Raw genomic sequence first — 26,168 nt, 5'->3', positions numbered from 1 at the left:
ACGGGACTGAAGGCATTAAGGGTTTGCTGCTACCAGTGAATAAAAGGCAAACAAGAAGGATACCCAAGCTGCCGGGTGGCTTTGATTTAATGCTTGTCCTTTAAAGGCAGGGCTGAGCCCTGTTCTAGGCACTTGGAGGGGAGGGGAGTTGGAAGTGGTCTACGAACCCAGCGCCGGCCCTCCAAGAGCTTACAGACTGGCTGAGGGGCTGTGTCAGCCTCAAATCCCCAGCGAGCAGAGGGGAGTCGGGGTAGCCTAGGAGACAGTAGAGAAGCAGGTGACCTTGTCTGGGCCTGGGCAAGGCTGAGAGCCTCATCCTCTGCTCCGGGCATGGACCAGGGGCCCGTGTTGCTGCTATCTGCCTGCAGGGCACACAAGCCCCTCCCTCCAAAGTGGGCTGAGAGCGCCTCCGGCAGCAGCCCCTCAGCTGGGGGCCTGCGGGAGTCCTTTCTTCAACAGGGACGTGAGGTAGCTGCCCAGTTCTTCATCCTACACACCAAGACGGGGGAGAGGGATCAGCACTGGCAGACCAGTGAGGCCCGGGGGCTCTGGGTGCAGGGCCCGAGTTCTACCAGGGTGTGGAAGGGGGAGGGGAGGGGAGGTGTCGTGCAGTGGTGAGAGCCAGGCTCTTCTGCCCTGGCTGCCGTGACCCGAGCAGGGCCTACTTGCCCATCAGGGAAGGGGGACGCACAGCTACCCTCCCAACACTAGGTAAAGAGAAGGCCCTTCACCAGGGACAGACATGGAAAAAGAGGCACCCCCCCAAAAACAAAGGTGGACACCCCAATATCCCCGAGGCCATGGGCACCACTGCTGCCTGAACAGGGCTCCGGGGGATGGGCGGGTCAGGGCGGGGCCTCACCTGGTAGGTCCAGGAGACCAGCAGCACTTTGGTGCCTGGATCCTCCGAGTGGGCAGTGGTCTGGATGAGGATGGATTCCACCATGACCGAGCCATCAGGCAGGTGCTGGACCGAATGAGCTTTCAGAACACTAGGGATGGAGAGGAGACCAGGCAGGCTGAGGGGTGCAGCTGCTCCACAGCCCCCTCCCCCCAGCAGCCCCAGGTCCTGGGCCACGTGAGCCCCCGCATCAGTCTCCTCAAAGCCACAGCCTGGGTGCACACAGTACAGCCCCGCCCCCTCACCTCTTCAGGTGGCTGTAGACACGCAGCACGGTCTCCTGCTCCTTGCGTGGGTCATGGATGTGCACACGGCACGTGAAGCGGAGCTGGTGTTCAGCCAGGCCCAGCTCCTTGAGGGCTTGCTCAGAGGACACCAGCCGGAAGTTCTGGCATGGGGGGGAGGAGGGGGGTGTCAAGGTCCCTCTGGGCCCCCGGGGCCCCGCCCGTCCCCTCTTTTCTCCAGGTGACTTCCCCCTCTGCACCAGTAAGCTGGGCACCATCCATCCCCCCAGAACCAGGCCAGCCACTGTCGGAGACCAGGGCCCACCCAAACCAAGAAACTCCCTGAATCACGCCCATACGTCCAGGGTGTTAAAGGCCCAGGCCAGTGCCAACAAGGAGGAGGGAGGTGGGTCAGGAAGGCCCCCCTGCACCCCAGGGCCACTCACATTGTCCTTCATGATCAGGGTGCCATGCATGAGCTTGGGCCTCTTGGCATCGGGGAGCAGGCCTGGTGGGGGATGGCAAAGGGAGGTGAGGGTCTCGCCCTCTTCCCCCAGGCCCATCGCCTCTCCCCACCTCCTCACCTCCCTCCCACACCCCCGCCGCCCTCACGGGACAGTACCCAGAGCCATCTCCCTCTTCAGCAGGCCCAGCGAGATGCCCACAGGGATGTTGGGGTGGGTGAGCAGGGTGACCGTCTCCCCGTTGGCCGGCATGTAGCAGTTCACATCTGACAAAGGTACAACATCAAAGGATTAAAATGGCATTGGGGCAGCGGCAGCTTGCCGCAGGCGACCCAGGATTCCCGTAGCTGCTCAGGTGGGCCCAGGCCCCCCTCCTCACTCATCCTGCCAGCATGGCCAAGCTCAGCAACAGCCCGGCTCTTATGGGCCATCCCCCTCCACGCCTCCCCACCAAGCGGCCCACACCCATCAGGCCCTTCTCCACCACAGCAGGGCTCCTTCCCAAAGCCTCTCGGGCCTCCTGGGAAGGCCAGTGAGGGGGATACACCAATAACCTGAATGGCCCCCAACCACTGCAGAGCCCAACTCTGATCCCTCCACCCCGGTACTGCAGAGGGCCTCCGGATGGGCTGGGCCTGCACATGCAGGTCAAGGCATCCCCCTTGTCCTGGGGAAGCTCCACCCAACCACTGTCCCCCTGCCCACGGGCTAATGAATGTGGCCTTGCCAGCACAAGGGAGGGCAGGCACCGACACCCCCAGCCAGGGACGGGAGATGCAGCCCACCCACCCGCAGGGCATTTCAGGCCTGCACCATGGGCTCCCAAGAGACTTTCCACCCTCGTCCCCCCACAGCCAGGTCCACGCACGGAATTCCTGCTCAATCTTCTGCTTCAGGAACTCCATCTTCTTGGCTTCCCCGTGGACAAGCAGCACATTGTCCGGCTCAGCCTGGCGGACCAGCTGCATGATGCCCTTGGCATCGGCGTGGGCACTGAAGGACATGTACTCCACCTGCATCTTCACCTCTAGCTGGGGGTGGATGGAGAGACACAGAGATGAAGAGGGGCAGACAGAGGGGCAGACAGGCAGCATTCATCACCAAGCCCAGGGGCCACTTGCTGGCTAAACCTCTCCCAACTCCAGCCCCACCCTAATATCTCAGCTGAAGAGAGCCCCACTGCCCGAGGGAAGCAGTGCAGTGTAGCAGGCAGAACACTGGGTTTGGGCATCAGGAAGACCTGGGTTCAAATCCTGCCTCTGATACTTTTTAGCTATGATGCTGGGCAAGGTGCTTCACCTCAGCCTCAGTTTCCTCATCTGTAAAATGGGAACAGCACCTAACCGTGGGCGGCTACGGACTGAAAGAGATAACCTGTGTGAGGGGCTGGCCCTTCCGCCCTGCCCCAGCTCCAGGCCTGACTCCGGGTGGCAGGGCCCTGTGTACAGCCACAGGGTAGTCGCCACCTCCAGCCACGTCCCTGCTTCCAGGGAGAGGAAGTTCCCGGAGCAGCCCCTGGGGACCGTGGGAGGAGAGGGTGCGTCTGGGCCCTGCTGGTGGCAGGCAGGCTGGTGGCAGGCAGGCAGGCGGTGCTGGCAGCTGCTCCTAAATACACAAAGAGCCTCCGGCCAATCACAGGAGGTTCTGAGCTGATGGGGACCTTTTGTGAAAACCGAGGAAGAGGAGAAGTGGGTGTGGCAGGAGAGAGGCCTGGAGCCTTCTTCAGTGAGTGCAGCCCCTCCACCACCACCCACCACCTCCTGCCCCTGCCCCCAGCCTCGGAACCCCCACATGTCCCCAGATCTGTTCCTTCCTGGGTGACCCCAGGAGCCACGCTCCAGACCCCGACAGAAGGAGCAATGGAAGGCCACCGACATAAGCGACCTGCCCTGCCAGAGGTCACACAGATCCATCAGCGGATGCGTCTCAAGCCCAGTCCTCTGGGGATGGAGCTGGACATTGTTGTGAGGAAGGCTGAGGAGGCCAAGTGACTCATCCCAGGTCCCCGAGGTGAGATCTGAACTCAGCCCCGTTGACTGGCTCCAGGTCCCGCCCAGCAGCACCCCCTCCAAAGCAAGCGCTTGGAGAATGCAGTGAAGCAGAGCCTCAGAGGTCACTGAGTCTGGCCGCCACATTTTACAGATGAAGAAAACAAGGCCCCAATGCCTCTAAGAGGCTCGAAGTGGCAGAGTTAGGGTCTACCTCCAAATCACCGAGGCCCGCTGGCTATACTGTCAAGGGAGGGCGCCTGAGCCAAGGGTAGAAGGCCGGTGGGTGCCAGGGCTCTTCTTGGAAGCCTCCCCACTCCCCCCCCACAAACGCCCAAGGGACTCACGATCTGCCTGCCTTCCATCTCCAGCTTGCGCTGCCCACTCAGGATCTTGTGGCCCACAGTCCCCTGCACACAGTAGCCCGGCATGATGACCTGGGAGCCAGAAACCACACGGTGAGGCTGCCGCCCAGCAAGGCCCTCACAAGCAGCCTTTCTGGGCAGGCCCTGAGGTGTGCCAAGGCCAAGCAGGAAGGCTCTCTGCACCATCTGCAGCTGCCGAGTCCTTCGCTGGGGATAACGCACCACTAAGGGCAGGCAGGAAGTGCGGGTGATGAGCTGTGAGCACAGAGCTCCTCACAGGCCCGGTCTGAGGGCTGCATGCTCTGTGGGGCCGGAGCAGTGAGCAGGGCTTGGCTCCCGTCGTGGCCAGGGGAAGCCCTAACAGAGGTGGGGAGTGCTGGTCTCCATTCCCTCCTCCCTGGAAGAGAGCTCAGGTGGGGGAGGGGGGTTGATGGGGCCCAGATGGGACTAGGACCTGGCTCTGAAGCATGATGCTTTTGGGGAGCCTCACCCCTCTGCCCCACAGGCTCCCATCCAAGGAGGAACAGCTGGGCCCCAAGCGCTCCCAGTCTGAGCCCCTGGCACATGAGAAATGCTAGAGGCTGCTTCTCCTTCCTGTCCCTGCCCCACCCTCTAGTTCTTCCTTAAATAACCAGGATGATCAAGGGAATGCAGTTCCTGCCCTGCACCCCATGAGCCAGCACAGGGCCTTACCATGTTCTTCTCGTTCCCAGCCCACTTCCTGAAGATCTGCAGGGACTGCCCAGCATGCAGCATGCCTGGGGTGGCAAAGACAACCTGGATGGAGAGAGGAGAAATGGGGGTCACAGGAACCCCAAGGACCTGCCCTGTGTTACCGCTAGTCATGGAGAGGGTGTGGAAAGCACAGGGGCTGAGAGAGACCAGAGGGTGAGGGTCCGAGCCCAGACGGGGCCCAGGATCATCTGCCCAAGCAAGACCCGGCCCTAACCTTGGAGACGCCAAGCGGCATCCAGATTCCCTCAGGGGCCAGACCCACCACACGCTCCCCTGATCACGGCAGCCTCCCCCAATCCTGATGGAGCAAACACCAGGCCCCCAAAGGGTGAAGCCCAAAAAGGGGCATTGCCTCCGGCCCAGACGTGAGTTTTCCCATCTCCGTTCTCTTTCTAGGCCCGTTTTTTGTGCGTCCCCTGGGGGCACTAGAGGCTATCGGCCCACTCCCGCCTCCCTCCTGGAGGCACTGCTGTGTGTCCCGGTGTGGGCAGCTGTGTGGATGACCCCCAGCTGACCCCCCCCCCCCCCCCGAGGCCCTTCCGTACCATTGGTCCAGGGTTATCAGCAAAAGCTCGGTCAAAAGCCTTGATGTGTTTGAACTCAAACATGTTTCTCTGCACAAATGTTTTCCGGATCTTCTGATTGGTCCAGGTGATGAAGAGCTTGTAGTAGTGATTGGCCTTCTCGGTCAAGCCCGTGGAGAAGTAGATCGGGGCTTTCAGGTTCATTCTTTCCCTTTGGGAAGAAGAAGGGAAGGCGGTCGGTGCCCTGTCTCGCGAGTCCAGCCTCCACAGGAGGCCACTCGCTGCCGGGTGAGGGATCTCGCTGAGGACCTCAGGCCCAACCGCAGGCCCAGGCTGACCCATGTGGCTGTGTGTGCTGGGGTGGTCAGTGAAACAACAAGCCTAGCTCTACCCTGGACAGCAGCTCAGAACAACCCTATTCTTGGGCTTGGTCTGAGTTACTCCTGTCACTCAGAAGACCTGATGAGCTGCCCCGCTCCTGCTCCTCCCATCCACCATGAGCAGACACCCAAAGGGAAACACGCGGCAGATGCCGCCCTGCCAACATCACGTTCCTGCAGCCTGGGCAGTGTGTCAGGCCTGCGTGTGCTGCAGGGGGCTTTTAGAAATCATTGCCACATAGACACTTGTAGCTGGGAGGGATTTCTCTTCTATATATACAAGGATGTGTGTGTGAAGAGGCCAGAGACCCTGCAGCGAGACCCTTTCCTGGACACAGATCCAGCACTTCCCCCCAAACCACGCTTCTCAAGAGAAGCCGGGGCCCAAGGTCCTCTTACCAAAATGTCTCCAAGAGGATGCAGAGCTCCTGGGCTCGGCCCAGAGCAAACACCGGGATGAGAACCTGCAGAGGGAAGGGCCCAGGGGGGTCAGCGTGGAGCAGCCTCATCACCGACTCCCTTCCCCGGCCCTGGGAGGGTCCATTGCCAGCCCACCCCACCTGTGTGCCAAGAGGTGACAATACCAAGCCGGCGGCATCCCTGCCTGGCTCTGGGAGCTCTCTGCATGGAGAAAAGCCCCCAGCTGCACTCAGAGGACAGCCTCAGTGGGCTTCCAACTCAGCGACAACTTGAGAGCTTGAGGGGAAGGAAGGCTGCCTTGGAGGCTTCTGGCCTTAGCTTCCCTCTCTGTGACATGACGGGGCCATGCTCCGTGGTCTACGAGGGCCCTTTGGGCTCCACATCCTCAGATGCTGCTCTGCGCCGGCTCTGAGGGGCCCTGGCCCTGCACACCACCCATCAATCAACAAGAAGGCATAAGCTCCTCCTGTGTTCCAAGTGCCGAGCGAATGCTGGGAGTATAAAGGAAGAGTGGTTTCTGCCCTCACAGAACTCACAGTGTAGCGGCAAAGACAACACACCAGAGAAGCAAGGCCACTGAGCTGAGGCTCAGAAGAAGCCAGGAGGTCTAAGGGATGATGTTTGGGAGGGAGGGCACTCCGGTATGAGGAAGGGCCAGTGAGAAGGCTTGGAATGGGGACATAGACTGAGGAATGGCAACTAAGCAAGCACCACTGGATTTTAAAGTTGGTGTAGGGGAGTCAACTCTAAGACTGTAGAAAGAGGTCAAGGTGTAAAAAGCCTTGAATTCCGGTGTGCTTTGTATTTGACCCTCAGGGTAATAGGGAGCCACTGGTGGTTACTGAACAGAGGAACGACAGGGTTAGACGTTCAGGAAAATCACCTTGGGTGGACTGGGGTGGGGAGAAGAGTCAAAACAAGCAGAGGCTGGACAGGCCCCCTAAGATGCCTCCCAGACATGACAACATCAGGAGGCTGGTTCTTCCAGGCAGGGGCTTGAACGATCCTTTTCTAAAGCTTCCTGAGAGGGGATTCTGTCACCCAGGGGCACCCCGGAGACAGCCCCACAGTCCCCCCACGGAGCTCTGGGCAACACCAGGGAGGCCGCCCAGAGAAGCCACAGGAGAAGCAGCAGAGGCTGGACTAGCAGGCCTGTGGGGCGGCAGCCACAGAGTGCCAAGCACCAAATATACGATGCTCCGCCTCCCTCGGTCATCCAGTGAGTCAGCTGGGAGGATCTTTGCACTCAGTCCTCCCCAGGCTATGCTGCCATGCCTGTGGGCCCTTCCTCCCTCCCCTCTTCAGCCCCCTTTTAGAACATCAGCTCCTTGAGAGGAGGGACTGTCTTTCCGCAGGTACACTCCGAGTGCACAGCACCATGCCCGGGATGCGCTAAGTGCTTAATAAATGCTTGTTGACTGACTTCTGCTCCTCTAATGCAGAATGTCACCCCTTTCGCTCGGTTACCTTTCCACCCCGCTCCACCGTCTCGTGGACTTTCTTCAGGAAGTCCCTCTCTCGGCAGCGCTTGGAGTCTCGGATAGTCGTTGCGTAAGTGGACTCGGTGATGAGCAGGTTAGGCCGGCACTTATCGATCCAGGCAGCCCTGAAGGACAAGGCAGGACGGCCACCGTGAAGCTCAGCGTCACGACCTGGGCCGCACAGCTTCCTCGTCTACACTGAGGTCGGCCGTCCCTCTCTCCAATCGTCCAGGGGGCCCCGGCTTATGCCGCGCTCTCCCAGGCAGGGACACTCCCTCTGCCTGCTCTGGGCAGCACTGAGAGCAGTGACACTAGAAAGCCCTATTCTGGCCCTCCTGAACAGCTATTTGGGGCTTCTCACGAGGTGCCGGGCAGAGAGCATCAGATCCAGAGCTAGGAAGCCTTGGGTTCACACCAGACACTTCCTACGTATGATCCTGGACAGGTCACTTTGCCCCTGCCTGCCTCAGTTTCCTCCTCTGTAGAATGAGGGCCTCGAGGGTCCCTTTGAGTTCTAATACAAGGGCCCCAAGAGCCTCCAAGTGCCGATCAAGCTTTTCGACCTGGAGACGTGCTCGGCAAATAAAACTTCTTTGGGGGAGCTTCTGGGGCAGAGTGAAGGGAAAAGGGTCATCTGGGCAGCAGAGTGCCTGTCGGAGAGCCTGGGGGGAAGGGGAGCATGGATCCCCAGTGAGACAGAAGCACAGTGAAAGAGAAGCTGGCAATGCTCGCCCGGTGCAGGCTGTTCTATGCAGTGAGCAGACAGCCTTCCACACCCTCACAGGTCAACAGGCCTCCTTGCTGCGAATCCCCCATGTGGGAAAAACCAAACCAGACTAACCCACTCTCCCCTTGAGCAGAAGCTCATTGCCCCACTTACCCCAAGTGCCGGTCCGGAGTCATGTTGTAATCGCCCTAGCCAGAGAGAGCCAGAGGGAAGCGCAGATCAGCCTTCCATCTAAAGGGCATCTCTGCCCACCTCCTCCCCACTTCCTCAAACCCCCCCCCCCCCCGGCAGGTCAGGCGCCTTACTGTGTAAACTGCAGATTCGGAGCCAACTTTGATCTGGAACATGGCGGCACCGAGCACGTGTCCTGCGTAGTAGGCCTTGATTTCCAGCTCATCGTCCACCTAGAGAGGGAAGAGGCCGGCTTTCATTCCTGCAGGCTGTGACAGAAGGGAGGAACAGAACGGGCAGAGAGGGAGGCAAGGGTGGGCAGCACAGGTAGCTGGCACAGACGCCAGCCGGGCACAAACCCAATCTTTGCTCAGTGCCACAGCTGGGAACTCAGGCTTGCCAAAAGAGCAACCTGCGACCAGAAATGCCTTTACCCTCTAAAGGGAGGGCTGTCATCAGAACTGCAGCCAGGGTTTTAAAGGGAAAAGAAAAAGATGGTTCTTGGTCTAGCCCATCCCCATCCCCCTGAGGGCTGAGGGGTCCAAGACTGAGCCCCTGTGCCAACCCAAGCAGCACCTCCCAGGACCTTCCTGCCAGGACGCTTCCCTCCCCACCCCTGGCTCAGCAGTCCCCCTTCTCCTCCTGGGCAGCTGGGGCAGCTCTGCCCGAGGTCTACGGTTCCATCACTGTTATGCCCTCAACGTGCATTAGCGTTTCTTTCTCCAACAGGAAGCTCCTTCGGAAAAAGGACGGTGCTGCCTGACTTGCTCTCTACAGTGTATGGCAGAAGCAGGCGTAGACAGCACCATTTCCAGAGGAGAAAAGTTAAGAGGGAGTTATTCACAACGCCAAAGGAGGCGACCGACCACAGAAGACCCGGGGAGGCCATGGGGGCTGCCTTCAAGCACCGAGCCCCAGAAGGCAGAACCAGACACACACAATGAGCGAAACAGATTTAGGCTTGAAATTAATAAAAACTTCCTAACGATCGGAGCTTGTCAGCTTCCTAACAACGAGAACAATGGGCTGTCCTGAGAGGGACGGGTCCCTTCTGAACCGCAGGCCTTCAAGCAAGGCTTGGTGGCCCTTTTCAGGTGGGTCATAATCTGGGTTGGGTTTGGTCTCAGGGAGGGAGAATGGGTTGGACCAGATGACCCCTGAGGTCAGTCCTTTCTGTGTTACTGTAATTCTGGGAAACAGAAAGACCTCAAAGAACTTTAAAACACGATTCTACTTCCACACAATCACCGGTAGGTTCTGGTACGTGAAGACATACAGCAGGAAGTGCTGTTTTTCTAGCTCCTGGTTAGGGCTGGCTCTCACTCACCTGCACTAACAGAAGCCATGGGACACCTGACCCAAGGTAGTTACATCAGACTGGGCCGAGGCTAGATTAGGGTTAGCTTGCTTTCTGGAGCACACCCCAGTTGGCTCCTAGAGGGGAAGCTAGCCTTGGAGAACCCAAAAAAGGGACCATCCAAAGCTAACTGGTGCCAGTGCCCTGACCTGGACAGTCTGGTGGAGATGGACAGCCACGACTTTCTTCATGCAGTCCTTGATCATCTGGGAAGTGAAGAAGTTGGTTTCCCCCTTCTTATCCACGGTGATCTTCCGGTAGTCCTCCAGCAGAATAGGGCAGATGGCCTTGGTGGGATGAGTCATGTAGATGGGTCCATCATAGCCCACCATCTCACTGAAGTAAGGCAAGGCCCCACAGTGGTCCAAGTGGAAATGGCTAGGTCAGCAAGAATGAAGAACGTGAAGAATTAAAGACAAAACAGGAAGACCTGTATACAGTAGAGCAAGAGAACAAGAGACACGCCAAGCACAACCACATAAATGGAGACAACATGGGGTGGCAACAAAGGTCAACGTGGGGACTATCTCGTCCACAAGTCTGCACTTGGCTCATCTGACAAGTGCTGAATCACAAGAGGGTGTTCGCTGCTGTGTGCGTAAATGCTCTTTTCTGTTGTCTGGTTGAACAGTCTTTGGGAAGTATACACTGTGGTTGGTTTGAGGGTTTATGTTTATCTACTGCACTGAAATATAATTTATCAATAAATCATATATTTTAGGAGAAAAGAGTGCCTGTTGTGGGAGCCAACATCTGCGTGGACTCGGTGTCCAGACTCGCCCCTTCCCACAGTGCTTGGCTCCCCTTCCTCAGCCCCCTTGGCTCAGCATCCACCTGACATTTAACAGTTCAGCGATTGCTCCAGGATGTGAGCCCACAGACCTCAGAATCCATTAGGGTGCTTGAGGGCCCCTGGATTCTCCCCTGTGTGGACCTGGGGTGTGTTCCAGCTCCCTGTGACACTGGAAGAGGAGCACTGTGCACCTTCTGTCTGGGGGACGCTCCCAAGAAGAGGAGATGCCGAGGTGTAAAGAACAGCCTCTCTATTGGGGAGGGGCTTTAGGGCTGCTGTGATTACTACGTGATTCCTTCCAAGCCCTCACTGACAACTCGCATCTTTACATCAGCTGAAGAGCAGAGATTTAGAAATGGACAGGACCTTAGAGGTCATCTACCCCGACCCCCTTATTCTACAGATGAGGAACCTGAAGCTGAGAAAGTCGGGTGACTTGCCCAAGGTCCAAGGTGAGCAGCAGAGCTGGGATCTGGGCCCCCAGGTCAGCCCCCTCTCCACACCTCTGCCCCTGAGATTTACAGCATTAGAGGCCACCTGGGACAGTGCAGAGTGAGGAAAACCCGGATTCGGGCCTGACCTCAGACACTGACTGGGGGGAGAGCAGCCAATTCCAAATCCAGGGGCCTGTGCACCTGGAACCAGGCCAGTCAGCCACAGGCTGTAGCGAGGACGTTCTGAGACCGGACTCAGCCTGTGCTCGCCTCCCAGGGCAGCCCCCCAGGGCTTAATTGCCTGGCTGGGCCCAAGTGACAGCGTGGAGGGCAGGCCCCAGGGCCTTTACTGCCTGGTGCCAGCAGTCAGAGCCCAGGCCCCGCCACGGGCAGAAAGGCAGCTGCTGAGCCTGACAAATCCCGGGACGGTGGAGGGAGGACCGGGAAGACCGCCTCTGAGGGCTGGTCCCCTCACTCCAATACACTGTCTCACTTCTAATAAGCCCATCAGGGCTCCTACCTGATAATGACGCAGTCCAGGAAGTCAGTCAGCCTTCCATTCTGGGTAATGTAAGAAAAATCTGGAAAGCGTCTCTAAGGAAGAGCGAGACAGAAAGAGGCTCAGTTATTCAGCAGGAGGGCCGGGGGGGTTCCGAGCCAGGGTGCCCTGGGAGAGAGCAGAGCCAGACCAGGTTCGAAGGATGGCGTCAGCCCTCAGAGCCGGGCTAGTGGTTTGGGCCCCACGGAGCTCCTTCGTTAGCCTCATTTATTTTTCAAAGCCATGAAGAGCTCAGAAGTGAAGAGTGGAAATGCTGCCAACTTTGAGGCTCTGGCCTGACCCTGCAAACCAGTCATTATGCCTGAAGGTCTGTGGTTATTTAAAAAAAAAAAAGGCAGTTCAAGCCCCCAGAACATTCCTCACTTAGTGTGGCTGGGCTGCTTCTACCCTAGGGGAAAGGACCTAAGCATGGGGTGTTGGACAATACAAGCCCAGCCCCGACCAGACTCGGTCATGGAATTCAGCCCAGGGCCGGGAGGAAGCTCACATCAGGAGCCAAGGCAGAGCCAGCATGCCGAGCAGGGGACGGAGCCGGACCCTCACCCAAAGCACCCACATGCTCACCCACCCTCTAAGCAGCTCACAAGCAAATAAGCAGGCCAGGAGGAGCACCTCCATTCAAGGTGCCCGGCCCGGCCCGGCCGGCCTCAAAGGCCTTGCCTTCCCCTGAGCCAGGCTGTGCTGCTGGAAAGGAACACGATGGTGGGGCTGGAAGGCAGCCCCAACACAGGCCCGTGTCCAGCCCAGGCCCCTGGTGCATGACCCAGACCAAGGGAAATCAGGGGCCTACCAGCTATTAAGAGGTAACGAGGTTCACAATGGCTCCCCCGGCCGTGGAGACACCTCACACAAACGGGAAGGGGAAGATGGGGGGACGCAGCTTTACTCAGTCCTCAGGGGTGCAAATTTCTCTGAGTACATCTCGAGAGCCCCCCCCTTTCCCAATAACCTCCCCACCCCCACCCACCCCTGCCCTCTGGCACTTCTGAAAAACTTACATCATCGTTGTAGCCCATGTGCATCCCACAATCCAACATGACATTCTTGCCTGCAATGGAGACAAGGATGCAACTGCGGCCCACGTCCTGACCAGCCCCTGCAACCAGAGCAAAGCAAGGATCCAGATCTATGTGGTTGCTAAGCACCTTCCTCCTACACATGATTCCCTCTACATGGGATGCCCCCTCCCCCTTCTTCCCTTTGCCTCTCTCTCTTCCCTTTTCCCCATCTCTCCTTCCCTCTCTCTCTCTCTACATCTCCCATTCCAGGTCTTTCTACAGCTTCCAATATTCATCTCTTCCAGGAAGCCTTCCCTTGCTCATTCTATCCACCCAAATCAGCTCAGCCCTTTGCTCTGTGTTCCTCGGGCACAGGGCACGTTGCTTATTTTAAAAATTCAACTGCATTATAGTTTTGCTGAACTGGTGTGTGTGTGTGTGTGTGTGTGTGTGTGTGTGTGTGTGTGTGTGTGTGTGTGTATGCGTCTCCCCCCTCCCCCCTCTCCCTCCTTAAAGACATGGCTCTCCGGATAAGTCCAAGGAAGAACATATTGTATAAAAATATCAATAATTTTTTAGAAAACCCAATTGCAATCGTTTTTTCAAAGATTCTAGCTCTGTGTATGTGTGCGTGCACGCGCGCGCGCACACACACACACACACACACACACACACACACACACACATTGGAAGGATCAAAGTCATAAGTTACCCAAGAGGCAGTGGGAAGATTTGTGGTGAGTGTCAGTGAGCTGCCTGTAACAACCTTTTACCAGGAGTGATTAGCAGAGAAGAAACAGCTTCAAAGATATCATCAGGTCTGCCTGTGTAGGGAGGGGAGGCACGGAGGGGCTGTGAGCTACACTGATGGAGGGAATGCCCACATCTATCAAGTCCCCCATCCCTCCAAGAAGGACCGTGTGTGCAACTCCCCAAACACCTCACGGGGCTCTGGGACTGCCAAAGGACAGAAGGTGAGCCTGGGGTCTGTTGGGCTCCCCAGTACGCCACTTCCCAAATCAAGAGTAACAACAGTCTGAAGAACCCAAGCCCAGGAGACGAGGGTCTGCCCCCAACCCAGCATCACACCAGGTCTGGCTGGACTCACTGCTTCAATGGGTCCTCCCAACATCCCTGGAGGGGATGGGACTCCTCCTCAAGTTCTGTCTGGGGAAGCTGAGCCCCAGGATGATTAAGGGGCTAACAGAAGCACGCTGGGATCCAATACATGTGCGGCTCTGTGATCTCCTCCACGCAGAACATGCCCCAACCCATCCACGCCCTCCCACGCCATGTGAGTGCCGTCTGTCCCCATCCTCCTGTAAATACTCCCCCATGTGCTTTCCTCCAGATCTCATGCCCCTGAGTGGGTGCTGGTGAATCATGTGGGTTGTACCCTCCTGTCCCCTTGCCCCTCCGACATGACTGTCCTGCCAACTTTTCTAGTCATGCTCTTTCAGCTGCTGAGCGACCCACGACCCACTCACCCACCTTGGAGGGCCCACAACTTTTACTCTTCAGAGATGACGGCATTCCAAAGCCTCAGCCTATCATCTCCTTCCTCCTATGGTCTGCACCTTACTCCACTGGGCACACACAGTCCAGCTCTCACCACCGTCATCGTCATCGTCATCGTCATTGTCATCGTCATCATCACGACCTGCTGCCTCCACTATCCACACCTCGGAAGGAAGCTCCTCTATCTGATCACACACTGCCTGTCCTTCCACCCCTCCTGCTTTTCTGGGCCATCATTATCACCTCCTGGCTCTGGCTCCCCTTTCCCTCCCTCTGAAAACCTCAGCCCTTTGGTTAACCCCTTCAGACCACACTCGGCCCAACCTCTGCTTCTTCTATGCCATCATCCCATTCCCAGACATCCCTATCCTGACCCCAACCCTGGACCCCCCCCCCTCCCATGCAGCTGCACAGACTGCAGATGATCACACCAACATGCTTTCCCTGTTCCCTGATCCATTCTCCATGTGGGGGATGAAAGGGCATTCCCGACAGCCTGTTCCAAACCTTCTCTTCGCAAACTACCAATAATGGAGTCTCTGGTTCAAAGGGTATGGACATTTTAGTCACTTGATTTGCATAGTTTCAAATTGTTTTCCAAAATGGCCATGTTACTGCATAGCTCTGCCAGCAATGGACTGGTAACTATTGACATTTTTGGTCATGTTTTGCCAATTCACAGGGTGCGAAGTAAAATCACAAGATTGTTTTGATTTGCATTTCTCTTATTATTAGTGATTTAGAATACTTTCTTCATTTGCAGTTCTTTGTTCAAATCCTCTGATCATTAATGTACTGGCAAATTGATATTTGTCTATCTATCTACATGCTTTCTCATTGTTTATATATGTTGGATACCAAACCCTTATCAGAGAAATTTGAAACAAAGATTTTTTCCCCCCATTCAACCACTTCCCTTTTTTTTTTTTTTTTGGTGAGGCAATTGGGGTTAAGTGACTTGCCCAGGGTCACACAGCTAGTAAGTGTCAAGTGTCTGAGGCAGGGTTTGAACTCAGGTCCTCCTGACTCCAGGGCCAGTGCTCTATCCACTGCACCATCTAGCTGCCCCTAACCACTTCCCTTTTTATCTTACATGCACCAGTGTGGTCTGTGCAGAAGCTTTTCAGGTTCAAGTAATCAGCTATCAATTTTATCTTTTGTAATTGAGTGTATATCTTCTTTGATTAAGAATATATCTCTTAGGGGCAGCTAGGTGGTGCAGTGGATAGAGCACAGGTCCTGGATTCAGGAGGACCTGAGTTCAAATCCTGCCTCAGACACTTGACACTTACTAGCTGTGTGACCCTGGGCAAGTCACTTAACCCTCATTGCCCTGCCAAAAAAAAAATTATATATATATATATATATATATGAATTAATGAAATATAGAAGTATATTATATATCTTACCTACATCTGTGAGAGCTATATATGTTTCTCTTCCAATTTTTTATAGTGTGATTTTTAATATAAAGGTAATATATCAATTAAGAATTGTGGTATATAATGTAAGGTTTTGGTCGTAACATAATTTCTACCAGACTACTGTCTAGCAGTTTTTTTATCAAACAGGGAGTTTTTCCCCAGGTAAACTTACATTTTCCACTTTATCAAACACTGGGTAGTTGAGTTCTATTTTTTCTCAATCTCCCTTCTCTACTCTGTTTCACTGATCTATCTCTGTATTCTTTAACCAGTAGCAGATGGTTTTGATAACTGCTGCATTATAAAATAGTTTGATGTCTAAAGGTGCTATTCCCCACTCACCCTTCCTTCTTTTCATCAATGCTCTTGATATTCTAGATCTTTTGTTTTTCCAAATGAATTGCTATTATGTTATCAAGCTATATAAAGTTTCCCCTTGCTAATTTGATTGATAAAGCCTTAAAAGCTTAAATTAATTTTGGTAATATTGTCATTTTTATTATATTGGCACAGCTTAGCCATGAGCACTGAATATTCCTCCAGTTACTTAGGTTCTTCATTTGCTTTAAGAAGCACTTTGTAATTGAATCTATAAAAATCTCTTGTGTGTGTTGGGAGGCTGATCCCCAGATATTTTATGCATCTGGTAGTAATTTGGAACGAGATTTCCATTTCTATTATTGCTTTTGGGGCTTTATTATTATATAGAAATATTGATTTTTGGAGATTTATTTTGTAGCCTGCAACTTTGCTGATACTATTGTCTTGGTTTGTATCATTGCTGATTCCCCGCAGTTTTACTTGGAAAACTCCAAGTAAAAGATGGTTTCCAAGTAAACCATCTTATCATCATCAATAAGCAGGGATAGTTTTATGTTCTCTTTACCTATCGTTCCTTTAATTCCTTTTTCTTGTCTTATTGCTATTGCTAGCATTTTCAGAACTATTATCAAGATTTTGATTACATTAAATTAAAAAGGTTTTGTACAAACAGAAGCAATGCAGCCAAGATTAGAAGGAAAGCAGAAAGCTGGGAAACAATTTTTACAGCTAGTGTTTCTGATAAAGGCCTCAATTCTAAAATTTATAGGGAACTAAATCAAATTTATAAGAATGCAAGTCATGGGGCAGCTAGGTGGCTCAGTGGATAAAGCACTGGCCCTGGATTCAGGAGGACCGTAGTTCAAATCTGGCCTCAGACATTTGACATTTAATAGCTATGTGACCCTGGGAAAGTTACTTAACAACCTCATTGCCCCACCCCCAAAAAATCAAGCAAAACAAAACAACTATGCCCAAAGGGCTATGGGACTGTGCATATCCTTTGATGCAATAATACCACTACTAGGTCTATATCCCAAAGAGATCATAAAAAAGGGAAAAGGACCCACATGTACAAAAATATTTATAGCAGCTCTCTTTGTGGTGGCAAAGAATTGGAAATCGAGGGAATGCCCATCAACTGGGGAATGGCTAAACAAGTTGTGGTATATGAATATAATGGAATACTATTGTGCTGTAAGAAATGATGAGCAGGCAGATTTCAGAAAAACCTGGACTTAAATTGACTGATGCTGAATGAAGTGAGCAGAACCAGGAGAACATTGTACACAGTAACAGCAACATTGTGTGATGTTCAGCTGTGATAGACTTTACACTTCTCAGAAGTACAATGATCCAAGACATTTCCAAAGGACTCATGATGGAAAATGTTCTCAACATCCAGAAAAAAGAACTGTGGATTCTGAATGCAGATTGAACCCTACTGTTTCTACTTTTGTTTTCTGTTTTTTCTTTTTTTGAGGTTTTCCCCTTTTGTTCTGATTCTTCTTTCACAACATGGATAATGCAGAAGGAAAAAAAGAACTATCATCAAATAATAGTGTAGAAATTGGGCACCCTTACTTCACTCTCATATCTATTGGAAAAGTTCTAGTGTATCCCCATTGCATATGATGCTTGGTTGGGGGTTTTGATACATGCTGTTTATGATATTTTTTTAAAGTCCTTCAATGACTCTACTTTGTAGGGTTTTAAACATAAGAGTGTTGTACTTCGTCAAAGGGTTTTACTGCATCTATTGAAATGATCGTGTGGTTTTGAATGTTTTGGTTTTTAATGAAATTATGTTGATTATTTTCCAAATGTTGAATCGTCCTTGTATCCCTGGTAAAAGTCCCACTTGATCATAACGAATGATTTCTTGGATAAAATATTGTAGTCTGTTTGATAGGACTTTGTTTAAAATGTCTGGATTGGGGTAGTTAGGTGGCACAGTGGATCGAGTACTGGCCCTGGATTCAGGAGGACCTGAGTTCAAACCCAGCCTCAGACCCTTGACACTTACTAGCTGTGTGACTCTGGGCAAGTCACTTAACCCCAACTGCCTCACCAAAAAACCAAAAAATTTAAAAAAATAAAATGTCTGGATCAATGTTAATTAATGATACTGGCCTATAGTTTTCTTTCCGTGTTTTATCTTTCCCTGGTTTAGGTATTAGGACTATATTTGTCTCATAAAAAGATTGTGGTAGAGTTCTTTCTTTCTCAATTTAGTTTGATAAAATTCTCCTGTGATCTACCAGGTACAGGAGTTTTCAGTTTTTGTTTTGTTAGTTCCTTTACAGCAAGATCTATTTCCTTTTCTGAGACTAGGTTATTTAAAATTTCTAACCAGGGTGGGGTGGTGTTGCTAGGTGCACAGTAGATAGAGCATCAGCCCTGGAGTCAGGAGGACCTGAGTTCAAATCCGGCCTCAGACACTTAACATTTACTAGCTGTGTGACGCTGGGCAAGTCACTTAACCCCAACTGTCTCACCAAAAAAAAAAAAAAAAGAAAAAATCTCTAGCCAGTCTTCTAATGGTTTGGGTATTTTATATTTTTGAAGAATACCTTCTATTATTTCCTTCATTGTGGTGTGAAGTTGTTTTTGTCCTATCGTGTTCTTCTGGGATACCTGTGATCCTTACATTGTCTCTATGCATCCTGTCTTCAAGATCTGTACATTTTGCTTGCCCCATGAGCATATTTTCTTTTAATGTTTTTGTTTCTTGCTTCTCTCCTCTCCTTCTCTTCTGTGTATTTGCATTACCAATCTATTTTTCTGTCTTTTTTTCTTTGGTGAGGCTTGCCATTAAAGATTCAAGTTTTTCCTATTCTGCTCATTATTTCTGCTGCTCTCAAAACCCTCATTTCTCTTTTAAACCATTCAGGAATAGTGGCTTGTGATTCCACATTCTCCTCAACTTTCACAGGGTCCTCTGCTTGTCAAGTGTTGAATCACTTTCCTTCATTTTGCAGGACTTATTCATAGATGCCTGAAATTGTTTACTAGATCTGGAGGCCATATTTCCTTCTGTTGTTGCTGTCTGTCTTGCTAACTTATCTGTTTTTATTCAAGGCCTTTGAGTTTTCTTCTTCCTGAAATACTTAGTATGTAGTATGTTCAGCCTCCCCCCTTACTTTCATGTCACTCACTTTATTCCTTCCCCTCTGATTTTCATTTTCCTGCTGACCTCTGCCCCTTGCAACTACTAGCTCCCATAAAGGCTCAGCTTAAGGAGAGGCCATTCCTGATTCCCCCAATCAGCACCTCCTTCCAAATTGCTAAGCATTCATTTTGTATATGCCCAGTTCTTACTTTCCTGTGAGCATCTTTCATCCCAGCAGGATGTAAGTTTCTAGCAGTCAGGGCCTCTCTCACTTCTGTTTCTATCACCCAATGCCTGGCACTTTGAATAAACACCGCATCTTTGCTTCAGAAAGTGGTCTGGTGGCCATTAAAAGCACTCTGCAATTTCCCAAAGGCCATCCGGCCCACTCTCCTCCTGTTCAAATGTAGCCCAACCAAAGTGTCTGTTCAACTGTGTTCCATGAAATTGCTGCCCACAATTCCTCCTGCTGAGAGGCAGCGGCCTCAAGGTGCAGAAAGAAGCATACGCTTATTTCAGACAAAGACGAGGGAGGCTGCTCGATGATGCCTATTTGCCGCAAAGATTTTGTTTGGGGGGAAAGACTTATAGAAGGAGGGGGGAGTTTCCTCAAGTTTTTTGGTGGGGGAAAAAGAGGGTTCCTCAAGCTTTTTTAAAAAGCATGGAAAAAGCCAGAAGGAAACACCAACAAGCAGGCCAGGCTTTGAAAGTCCTGGGTTGAACTGAATATGTTTAAAGGAAAGCAAGGTGTGGATAAGAGACTCAAAGCTTTGGGCACAGCTCTCTCTTCCTGTTCTACAATGCCCCTTTTATGGGGGGTTTGCAAGGTTTAGCCCTTATCTTGTTCAAGATCCCTGGAATAAAGGGCCAGGGCCAGGTGGGTCCTCCAGCCAACCGTGCCTGTGAGTCAGAAGCCAGGCTGTGGAGATGGAATTCTTCACGTGTTGGTGGATGGTGAGGCAGAACACTTGGGAGACTCTGGATCTCTTAAGAGGCTCTGCAACATTCTGGGCTTGGATGCAGGCGCGACAACGCCACCCACAAACAAGAACCAAGGTGCTCCGGCTGTGAGTGAAAATCAAGATGATGTGTTTTTTTCCAAACAAGTTCCATGGACCACAGGCTAAGAAACGTTATGCTAGGTGACTGCCGAGGATACAAAGAAGGGCAAACACCAGGCCTGGCCCTCAAGGAGCAGACATTCAAACCTGTAAGTAACTAGGGACACAAAAGAGAGAGAGATGAAAGTCATGTGAAAGGGGCAGGCTTTAGCAGTTGGGAGGGTCAGTGGGAAAGGCCTCCTGCAGGAAGCCAGGGAAACCAGGCGCTCCAAATGAGGGGGCAAAGCACTCCAGGCAGGCAGGCTGGTCCTAGAAGGCTGGACAGGCCCGGGAGGGAAGGACTTTAATGGCAAGCAAAGGATTGTGGAGGGTGACAGCTACTAGAGCAACGTGAGCAGGAGGTGGGAGGAGGTGACACTTTACAGAAAGCCCCCCCAGCAGTTTATGAATGCCGATTGAACCATAACTGTTTCTACTTTTGGACTGTTTTGGTTTTTTTCCTTCTTGTTTGAGGTTTTTCCTTTGTGCTCTGATTCTTCTTTCACAAGATGACTAATGTAGAAATATGTTTAATGTGATTGTACATATACATATATCAGACTGCTTTCCATCTTGGGGAGGAGGGAGGGAAAGGAGGGGGTGGGGTTTGGAACTAAAAATCCAGTGAAAACAAATGATGAAAACTATCCTTATATGTAATATGTAACTGGAAAATAATTAAAAAAAAAAAAGAAGAGTAGCAAGGGCCTTAGGTGAGCGAGCCTCACATCCAAAAAGGTCATGAGAGGGTCACAGAACAAAATTATCTTTGTTGTTACTCCCTTCAAGGAATCTTGCCCAATCTTGATGCACACAAGGGGTATGTACCTCATTGGAGGAGCAAATTTGCTCTATCAAATCATACTTTTCAAAAATCACCCACAAACAATCAGCATCCTGGGATCTTGTATTCTCTGTGCCTTTCAGTCAGTTATGTGACTACAGAAATGTGATCTGCTATAGAATATCATTTAGAAAAACCTGCCTGTTCCCCCCCTTCAACCTTCATCAAGGATGCCCTCTATGAATGGATGGATGGAATATTCTTAAAAAGGTTTCTGTAGGGATGAGAAAGGTTTATGAATCATTAATTATTGATCGTTTTTTTATTTGCTTTTTTTTCCCTAGTTATAATTAAGAGCCATATTTTTTCCTGGTATTTGGTGTCCTCTGTCCTTTCAGATATTTCTAGACCCAATCCTTTAAACAAACCCCTCAAAATCATGTCATTTCCTACATGGACCTCATCTTTGTATACTTTGTGTCGCCACTGTTGATTCCAGCTTTGTTTTCTCTGGTGCCATTTCAATTTCCTTGTGTAATTAGTGCCACAGACTGATCTTGAGTTCAAATGCAATGGCTCCATGGAAAAAAGTTTGTTATATAAATCCTCACAGATATTTCCAATTATTGTTCTCTCTTGTTTTCCTTCCAGCTTCATCCTTAAATGCCCTTAGGATCACATGACCTAGTCTGAATCTTTGCTACGGATTTTGTACATTTTTTTCCCCGTCTATCACTTCTCAACGTTTTAGGAAGTATGACCTCTTATAATCCTCTGCCATTTCGGTGGTATTATTGGTGTTCACTATGCAACGCACCTTGAAGAAAGCATTCATGAGATTCCACTGGAGGGAAAATACCACAAAGGAAGTCAGAGAAAGAAATGTGCCACACCAGCCAAAATATTCAGAGTTCCACTTTCTGTGGCAGCAAAAAACTAGAAAGTCAGTGGCCACTAAACAGAGGCTGACTGAACTGTGGGGTGTGAATGTTAAGAAATACTACTGAAGGATAAGAAATGACAAATATGTGACAACCAAAGAAGCATGGGAAGACTTGTATGAACAGATACAGAGTAAAAGAAGCAGAACCAGAAACACAAATGACACAACATCTAGAAAAAAAGCAAATGAAAAGAACACTAAAATAAGCCCAAATGTTATGCAATTATAATGACCAGTCTTGGGTCCAGAGAAGAGACGATGAAATACACCTCTCCCTCACCCTACCCCCGTCTCTGACAGGTACAGGGGGAAATGGGTGTGGAATTTTATAAATACTATCAAGTATGGTCATAGATTGATGTTAACTGGTTTTCTTTGTTATAGAAAAAGCCTCATTTGGGAATAAGCATTCATGTAGTGCCTACTGTGTGCCTGGTACTATGCTAAATGCTTTACTAATATCTCACTCGATCCTCACAACAACCCTAGTGTGTGTGAGGTCAGATGTGAACTCAGTTCTTCCTGACTCCAGGCCCAGGGTTCAACCCACCGCACCATCAGCAGCTTTAAGGAGCATGTACATATGGAAATGATTTCCAAATCAAAAGGTATCAATAATGCTTTGGTTTTGGTTTTGGTTTTTTTTGCAGGGCAACGAGGATTAAGTGACTTGCCCAGGGTCACATAGCTAGTAAGTGTCAAGTGTCTGAGGCCAGATTTGAACTCAGGTCCTCCTGAATCCAAGGCCAGTGCTTTATCCACTGTGCCACCTAGCTGCCCCCTCAATAAAACTTTTTGAAAAGAAAAAGGAGGCATTTTAGCATGAGGCTTCTATGTGATCTACAAGCCTGTGGCCTGTCATTTTTTCATCCTAAATCATGTTCTCCCAAACATTTTTCACCGTCCCCTGCTCTGTGCACCCCTGCTTTAAAGTCCCTGAATACTAAAGCATAATTGCTGATTCACTTGGGAGGGGTTTTCTCAGTTCTCCCTTCCCCACCCTGTCATTGATGCTGGTATACAAACTGCTATCACTGCTATTGCTTTAATTGTCAGGGGAGGGGACACTCATGGCAAATGCATATGAAAAGCATGGACTGACCAAAGGATCAACTAACTGCCCTTTGACGCTTCTTGTTGCTGTTGGAAACACATTGAAAGCAGCTCATTCCTTTGCCAGCTGCCAGCTGCCAGCCACACTTCTATTTGTCTTCTGGTCTGCCAGTGAGCAGGTGAGGATGGGCAGGGCCCTTTCCTCCAGGGCCATCCTCTCACTCACCGGTCCCGGCACAAGGGTCTCCCGTTTAAACTACCACACAGTCTAATACCGTGACTCTGGCCCCTCTTCCACCACTGTCCCCAACACTACAGAAGCCAAAGGGGGCCCTGCAGGGCCATGGGCTACTGGACATCTTCCCACCAAACAGTGAGCTCCACTAGGGTCTCATCCCTATGTCCCCCAGCACCTAGCCCGGGCTCTGTGCACTGGAGACGCTCAACAGATCCTGGGGGAAGGAACAAAGAATGCACGACTACTGATCAACGGAAGCTGAGAAAAAGCCCCGAGATGAGGCACAGCACCTTCCTGTTCAAAGGCTGAAGACTATGTTGGCAAGGTCTAGAGGGGCCTAAGAGGCCAAATACCTTTAAGTACCAACTTTTAAGACACATCAAGAACCTAACCCTTGTTTACAGGCTTGTGTCTCAGCAAAGTCACGCTGTGGGAGGTCCCTGCTCTATACCCCAAACACCCCTGAGCCCTTAAATTGGCCGTCCTGGTCCATTCCTGGAAAGCTGGTAGTGAGTGCCCCCTGGTGGCAGGCTACGGGACCTGATCCACATCTGCTCCCTTCCTCTGCAGCCTCCTCTCCCAAGGACAGACTGCGATGTTCTGCTCCCGAGTTCCTGGGTTACGTTCTCGCCTCCTCCCAGAAGACTGTGCAGTCAGCTCCTAAGCATCCCTCCCTCCACAAGCCCTGTGCTCCAGCCAAACTCAAGCAGGACTCACTACCTCCCTTCCCCCATTCTCCTGACCTGGCACGGCCACCTCCCCATCTTTTCAACAAATCCAGCATACCCTTCCATCCCCAACTCATATCCTACTTACTACCTCCTCCAGGAAACCTTCCCTGACTCTGCCAGCTCCCAGTCATCCCACTCTCCTCTGAATAATCTGTCCTAAAATGTTTAACCCCTAAAATGAATTCTCTCTCACTACTCCTACATGCTTCTGAACTAATTCCCCACAATGTCGACTGTGTCTCTTCTGAGGGAAGACAAATTCACTTTACCATGACCTAAAGGCAAATATAATTCAGAAAGAGAGCCTTCTGCCTGTAACACTGCCCACCAAAGGAAAGCATCAATGGCAATCTGGATAGCTATTCCACAACACAGCTCCCCTCCATCAGTGGGCAGGTAAAGGTCAACATGAACTGAGCACAGAACAAAGAGCTAAGCTGTGACCAATGTATTTTCTTATGGAGAATATTCCAGCTTCTAAGTTCATTACAATAAACATATTATTGATTTGATGTTATTTTCATCTGGAAAACTGGGGGGTTTGTTTTGTTTTTTAATCAAATTTAACTTCTTTTAACTTACCCAAGGGAGTGACTTTAATCTCTGGCATCTTGAGTAGCCAAGTTCTCAGTACTTCATCAGGCTAGATCTGGGACTCCACAGAGCAATGCCTACAAAGTACAGGTCTTTGAGATCACACAGGTATCACGGGACTGGATGTCTTAACTTCTAAAAGGGGCCAACACAGAAAGATGTACCTTTTTTTTACAATGATTGTGAAGTAGGTGCTAAAACAGAGACCACCCCACCCCACTCCCACACTGGGCAAGGTTTCCTCAACTCTGATTATTAGCTCTATGCCAAAGAAGTCTGAAATACTGGGGATGTAAATCTCATTAACTCTCCTAACACAACGTTATACTAGAGGTCTCTGGAAAGTAAAGCATCCTAGGAAACCATCGTGCCACTATCACTATATATATATATATTTTAGTGAGGCAATTAGGGTTAAGTGACTTGCCTAGGGTCACACAGCTAGTAAGTGTTAAGTGTCTGAGACCGGATTTGAACTCAGGTACTCCTGACTCCAGGGCCAGTGCTCTATCCACTGCGCCATCTAGCTGCCCCCCACTATCACTATCTTAATCTAGATTTGGGTCAGAAGACTTGAGTTCTAGATCCTAAATCACTTGACCTCATTTTCTTCATCAGTAAAATTGTACTGCCAGCTACCTTAGAAGATTTAGATGGAAGGAACCTTAGAACTCATCTAGTCCATATCCCAGCATTTTTAGAGAAAGAGAAATTAAGAATCACAGGAGTTAAATTCACCCACAGCCACACAGATAATCCATGGGCTACGCCAGATGACTTCTGAGGACCCTCTGAGAGTCTCATTCCAAATCCAGGGTTCTTCCCAGTATACCACACTGCCTCTTTATTTTACATGGTTTTTGTAAAGGAAGCACTTTGTAAACTGTTGGTGGTATAAGAAATAAGAACTACTTCTATAGTAGTAGTCAGTGGTGTTTTCCTGCCTCCAAAAACGATTTTTAAAAATTGCCATCCCTCGAATTACAGCCAAACTGCTCCTTCCAGCCTGTGTGGCTTAGGAGTATTTGCTGCAGAAGCCAAAGAGTTTTGATAAATCAGACAGGAAGCAATGTGGTATCATAAAAAGGGCACAGGATTGGGAGTCACGGGGACTAGGTTCAAATCTTGGCTCTGCTACTTACTTACTACTTGGGTGACTCCAGGCAAGTCATTCCCTGAGCCTGGAGACGGGTCTCTAATGCCTGCCTCACTGACCTCGAGCAAATTACACAACCTCTCGGAGCCTCAGTTTCCTCATTTGTCAAGTGAGGGAGGAAAAGAATGAGCAAGAACCTCTCAAGTCCCTTCTAGTCCTAATTTCTATGATCCCAGCATGACGTCTCCCTGAGCTCCCCATATCCCCCACATTGTGACCCAAGGCAGGCTCCGTTGGGAGATCCCGAGGCCGAGCCCAGGCTACTCGGCCAGGAAGCCGCCCGGGCCTTGCGAGCAGCTGCTCGCCTATGGTGACGTCACTCGCTCGCATCCCGGCGGGCGAGTAGGAAGGCGTTCATGGCCGCCCACCCGAGGGAAGCTGCCCATTCAGCCCTCCCCGCTCTAAGCAGGGGGCTGCTGGGAGAGGCGGGGAAGGCGTAAGCGGAGGCTTCCAGGCTCCCTGGGAAACCGGCCGGCCCTACTCTCCCCACCCCAGCGGTGAGGGCCCCCAATTTTTCCCTCTCCCCACCTCAGCCCTCCACGATGCAAGCCGCACGGGCTTCCGTACTCACTGCGAGTCCCTAGGTCCTGCGCCTGCGCGAGGGGCGGGGACAGCGGCGAAGACCCGAAGCCATCGCGCAGGCGCAACCTCAGCCTATGAGCCGGCCTCCCTG

The 26,168-nt window shown here is 51.2% G+C and overlaps 1 protein-coding gene and 1 long non-coding RNA gene across 5 annotated transcripts; one reads left to right on the top strand and one right to left on the bottom strand.

Moving 5' to 3' along the window:
* Positions 1 to 60: 60 nt before the first annotated feature.
* INTS11 (integrator complex subunit 11) lies at positions 61 to 26,114 on the bottom strand. Of its 4 annotated transcripts, none has more exons than XM_043991279.1 (18): positions 26,067 to 26,114; positions 24,328 to 24,416; positions 12,522 to 12,619; positions 11,485 to 11,558; positions 9,887 to 10,115; positions 8,515 to 8,613; positions 8,363 to 8,397; positions 7,469 to 7,607; positions 5,981 to 6,045; positions 5,223 to 5,412; positions 4,636 to 4,719; positions 3,925 to 4,014; positions 2,458 to 2,620; positions 1,748 to 1,855; positions 1,572 to 1,633; positions 1,147 to 1,289; positions 863 to 992; positions 61 to 489 (listed from the first exon to the last, which is right to left on the bottom strand). In XM_043991279.1, the coding sequence occupies exons 2-18, from the start codon at positions 24,353 to 24,355 to the stop codon at positions 424 to 426; spliced, it is 1,803 nt and encodes a 600-aa protein (XP_043847214.1). In that variant the 5' UTR covers positions 24,356 to 24,416; positions 26,067 to 26,114; the 3' UTR covers positions 61 to 423. The 4 variants fall into 4 exon arrangements, with proteins under 4 accessions (XP_043847214.1, XP_043847213.1, XP_043847215.1 ...); XM_043991278.1 differs by having other exon boundaries at positions 26,024 to 26,075; XM_043991280.1 differs by lacking the exon at positions 26,067 to 26,114 and adding an exon at positions 26,024 to 26,045 and having other exon boundaries at positions 24,328 to 24,474.
* LOC122745833 lies at positions 19,382 to 24,262 on the top strand. The gene is made up of 2 exons (XR_006355494.1): positions 19,382 to 20,106; positions 21,432 to 24,262. It is a non-coding gene; the product is annotated as an uncharacterized LOC122745833 (long non-coding RNA).
* Positions 26,115 to 26,168: the final 54 nt, after the last annotated feature.

The sequence above is a fragment of the Dromiciops gliroides genome, chromosome 3 (assembly GCF_019393635.1).
Source record: "Dromiciops gliroides isolate mDroGli1 chromosome 3, mDroGli1.pri, whole genome shotgun sequence".
Lineage (NCBI taxonomy): Eukaryota > Metazoa > Chordata > Mammalia > Microbiotheria > Microbiotheriidae > Dromiciops > Dromiciops gliroides.
Note: the sequence above shows the minus strand (reverse complement) of the source record. Positions and strands in the feature narration are given on the sequence as shown.

Bases quoted from the DNA above. Each gene is read 5' to 3' on its own strand.
- INTS11 (XM_043991279.1), bottom strand. From the start codon at position 24,355: ATGCCAGAGATTAAAGTCACTCCCTTGG. The intron at 8,614-9,886 runs GTCAGGGCACTG...TTCCCTCTCTAG, and splicing joins ATCTCCACCAGACTGTCCAG to GTGGACGATGAGCTGGAAAT. The intron at 1,634-1,747 runs GTACTGTCCCGT...ATCCCCCACCAG, and splicing joins GAAGAGGGAGATGGCTCTGG to GCCTGCTCCCCGATGCCAAG.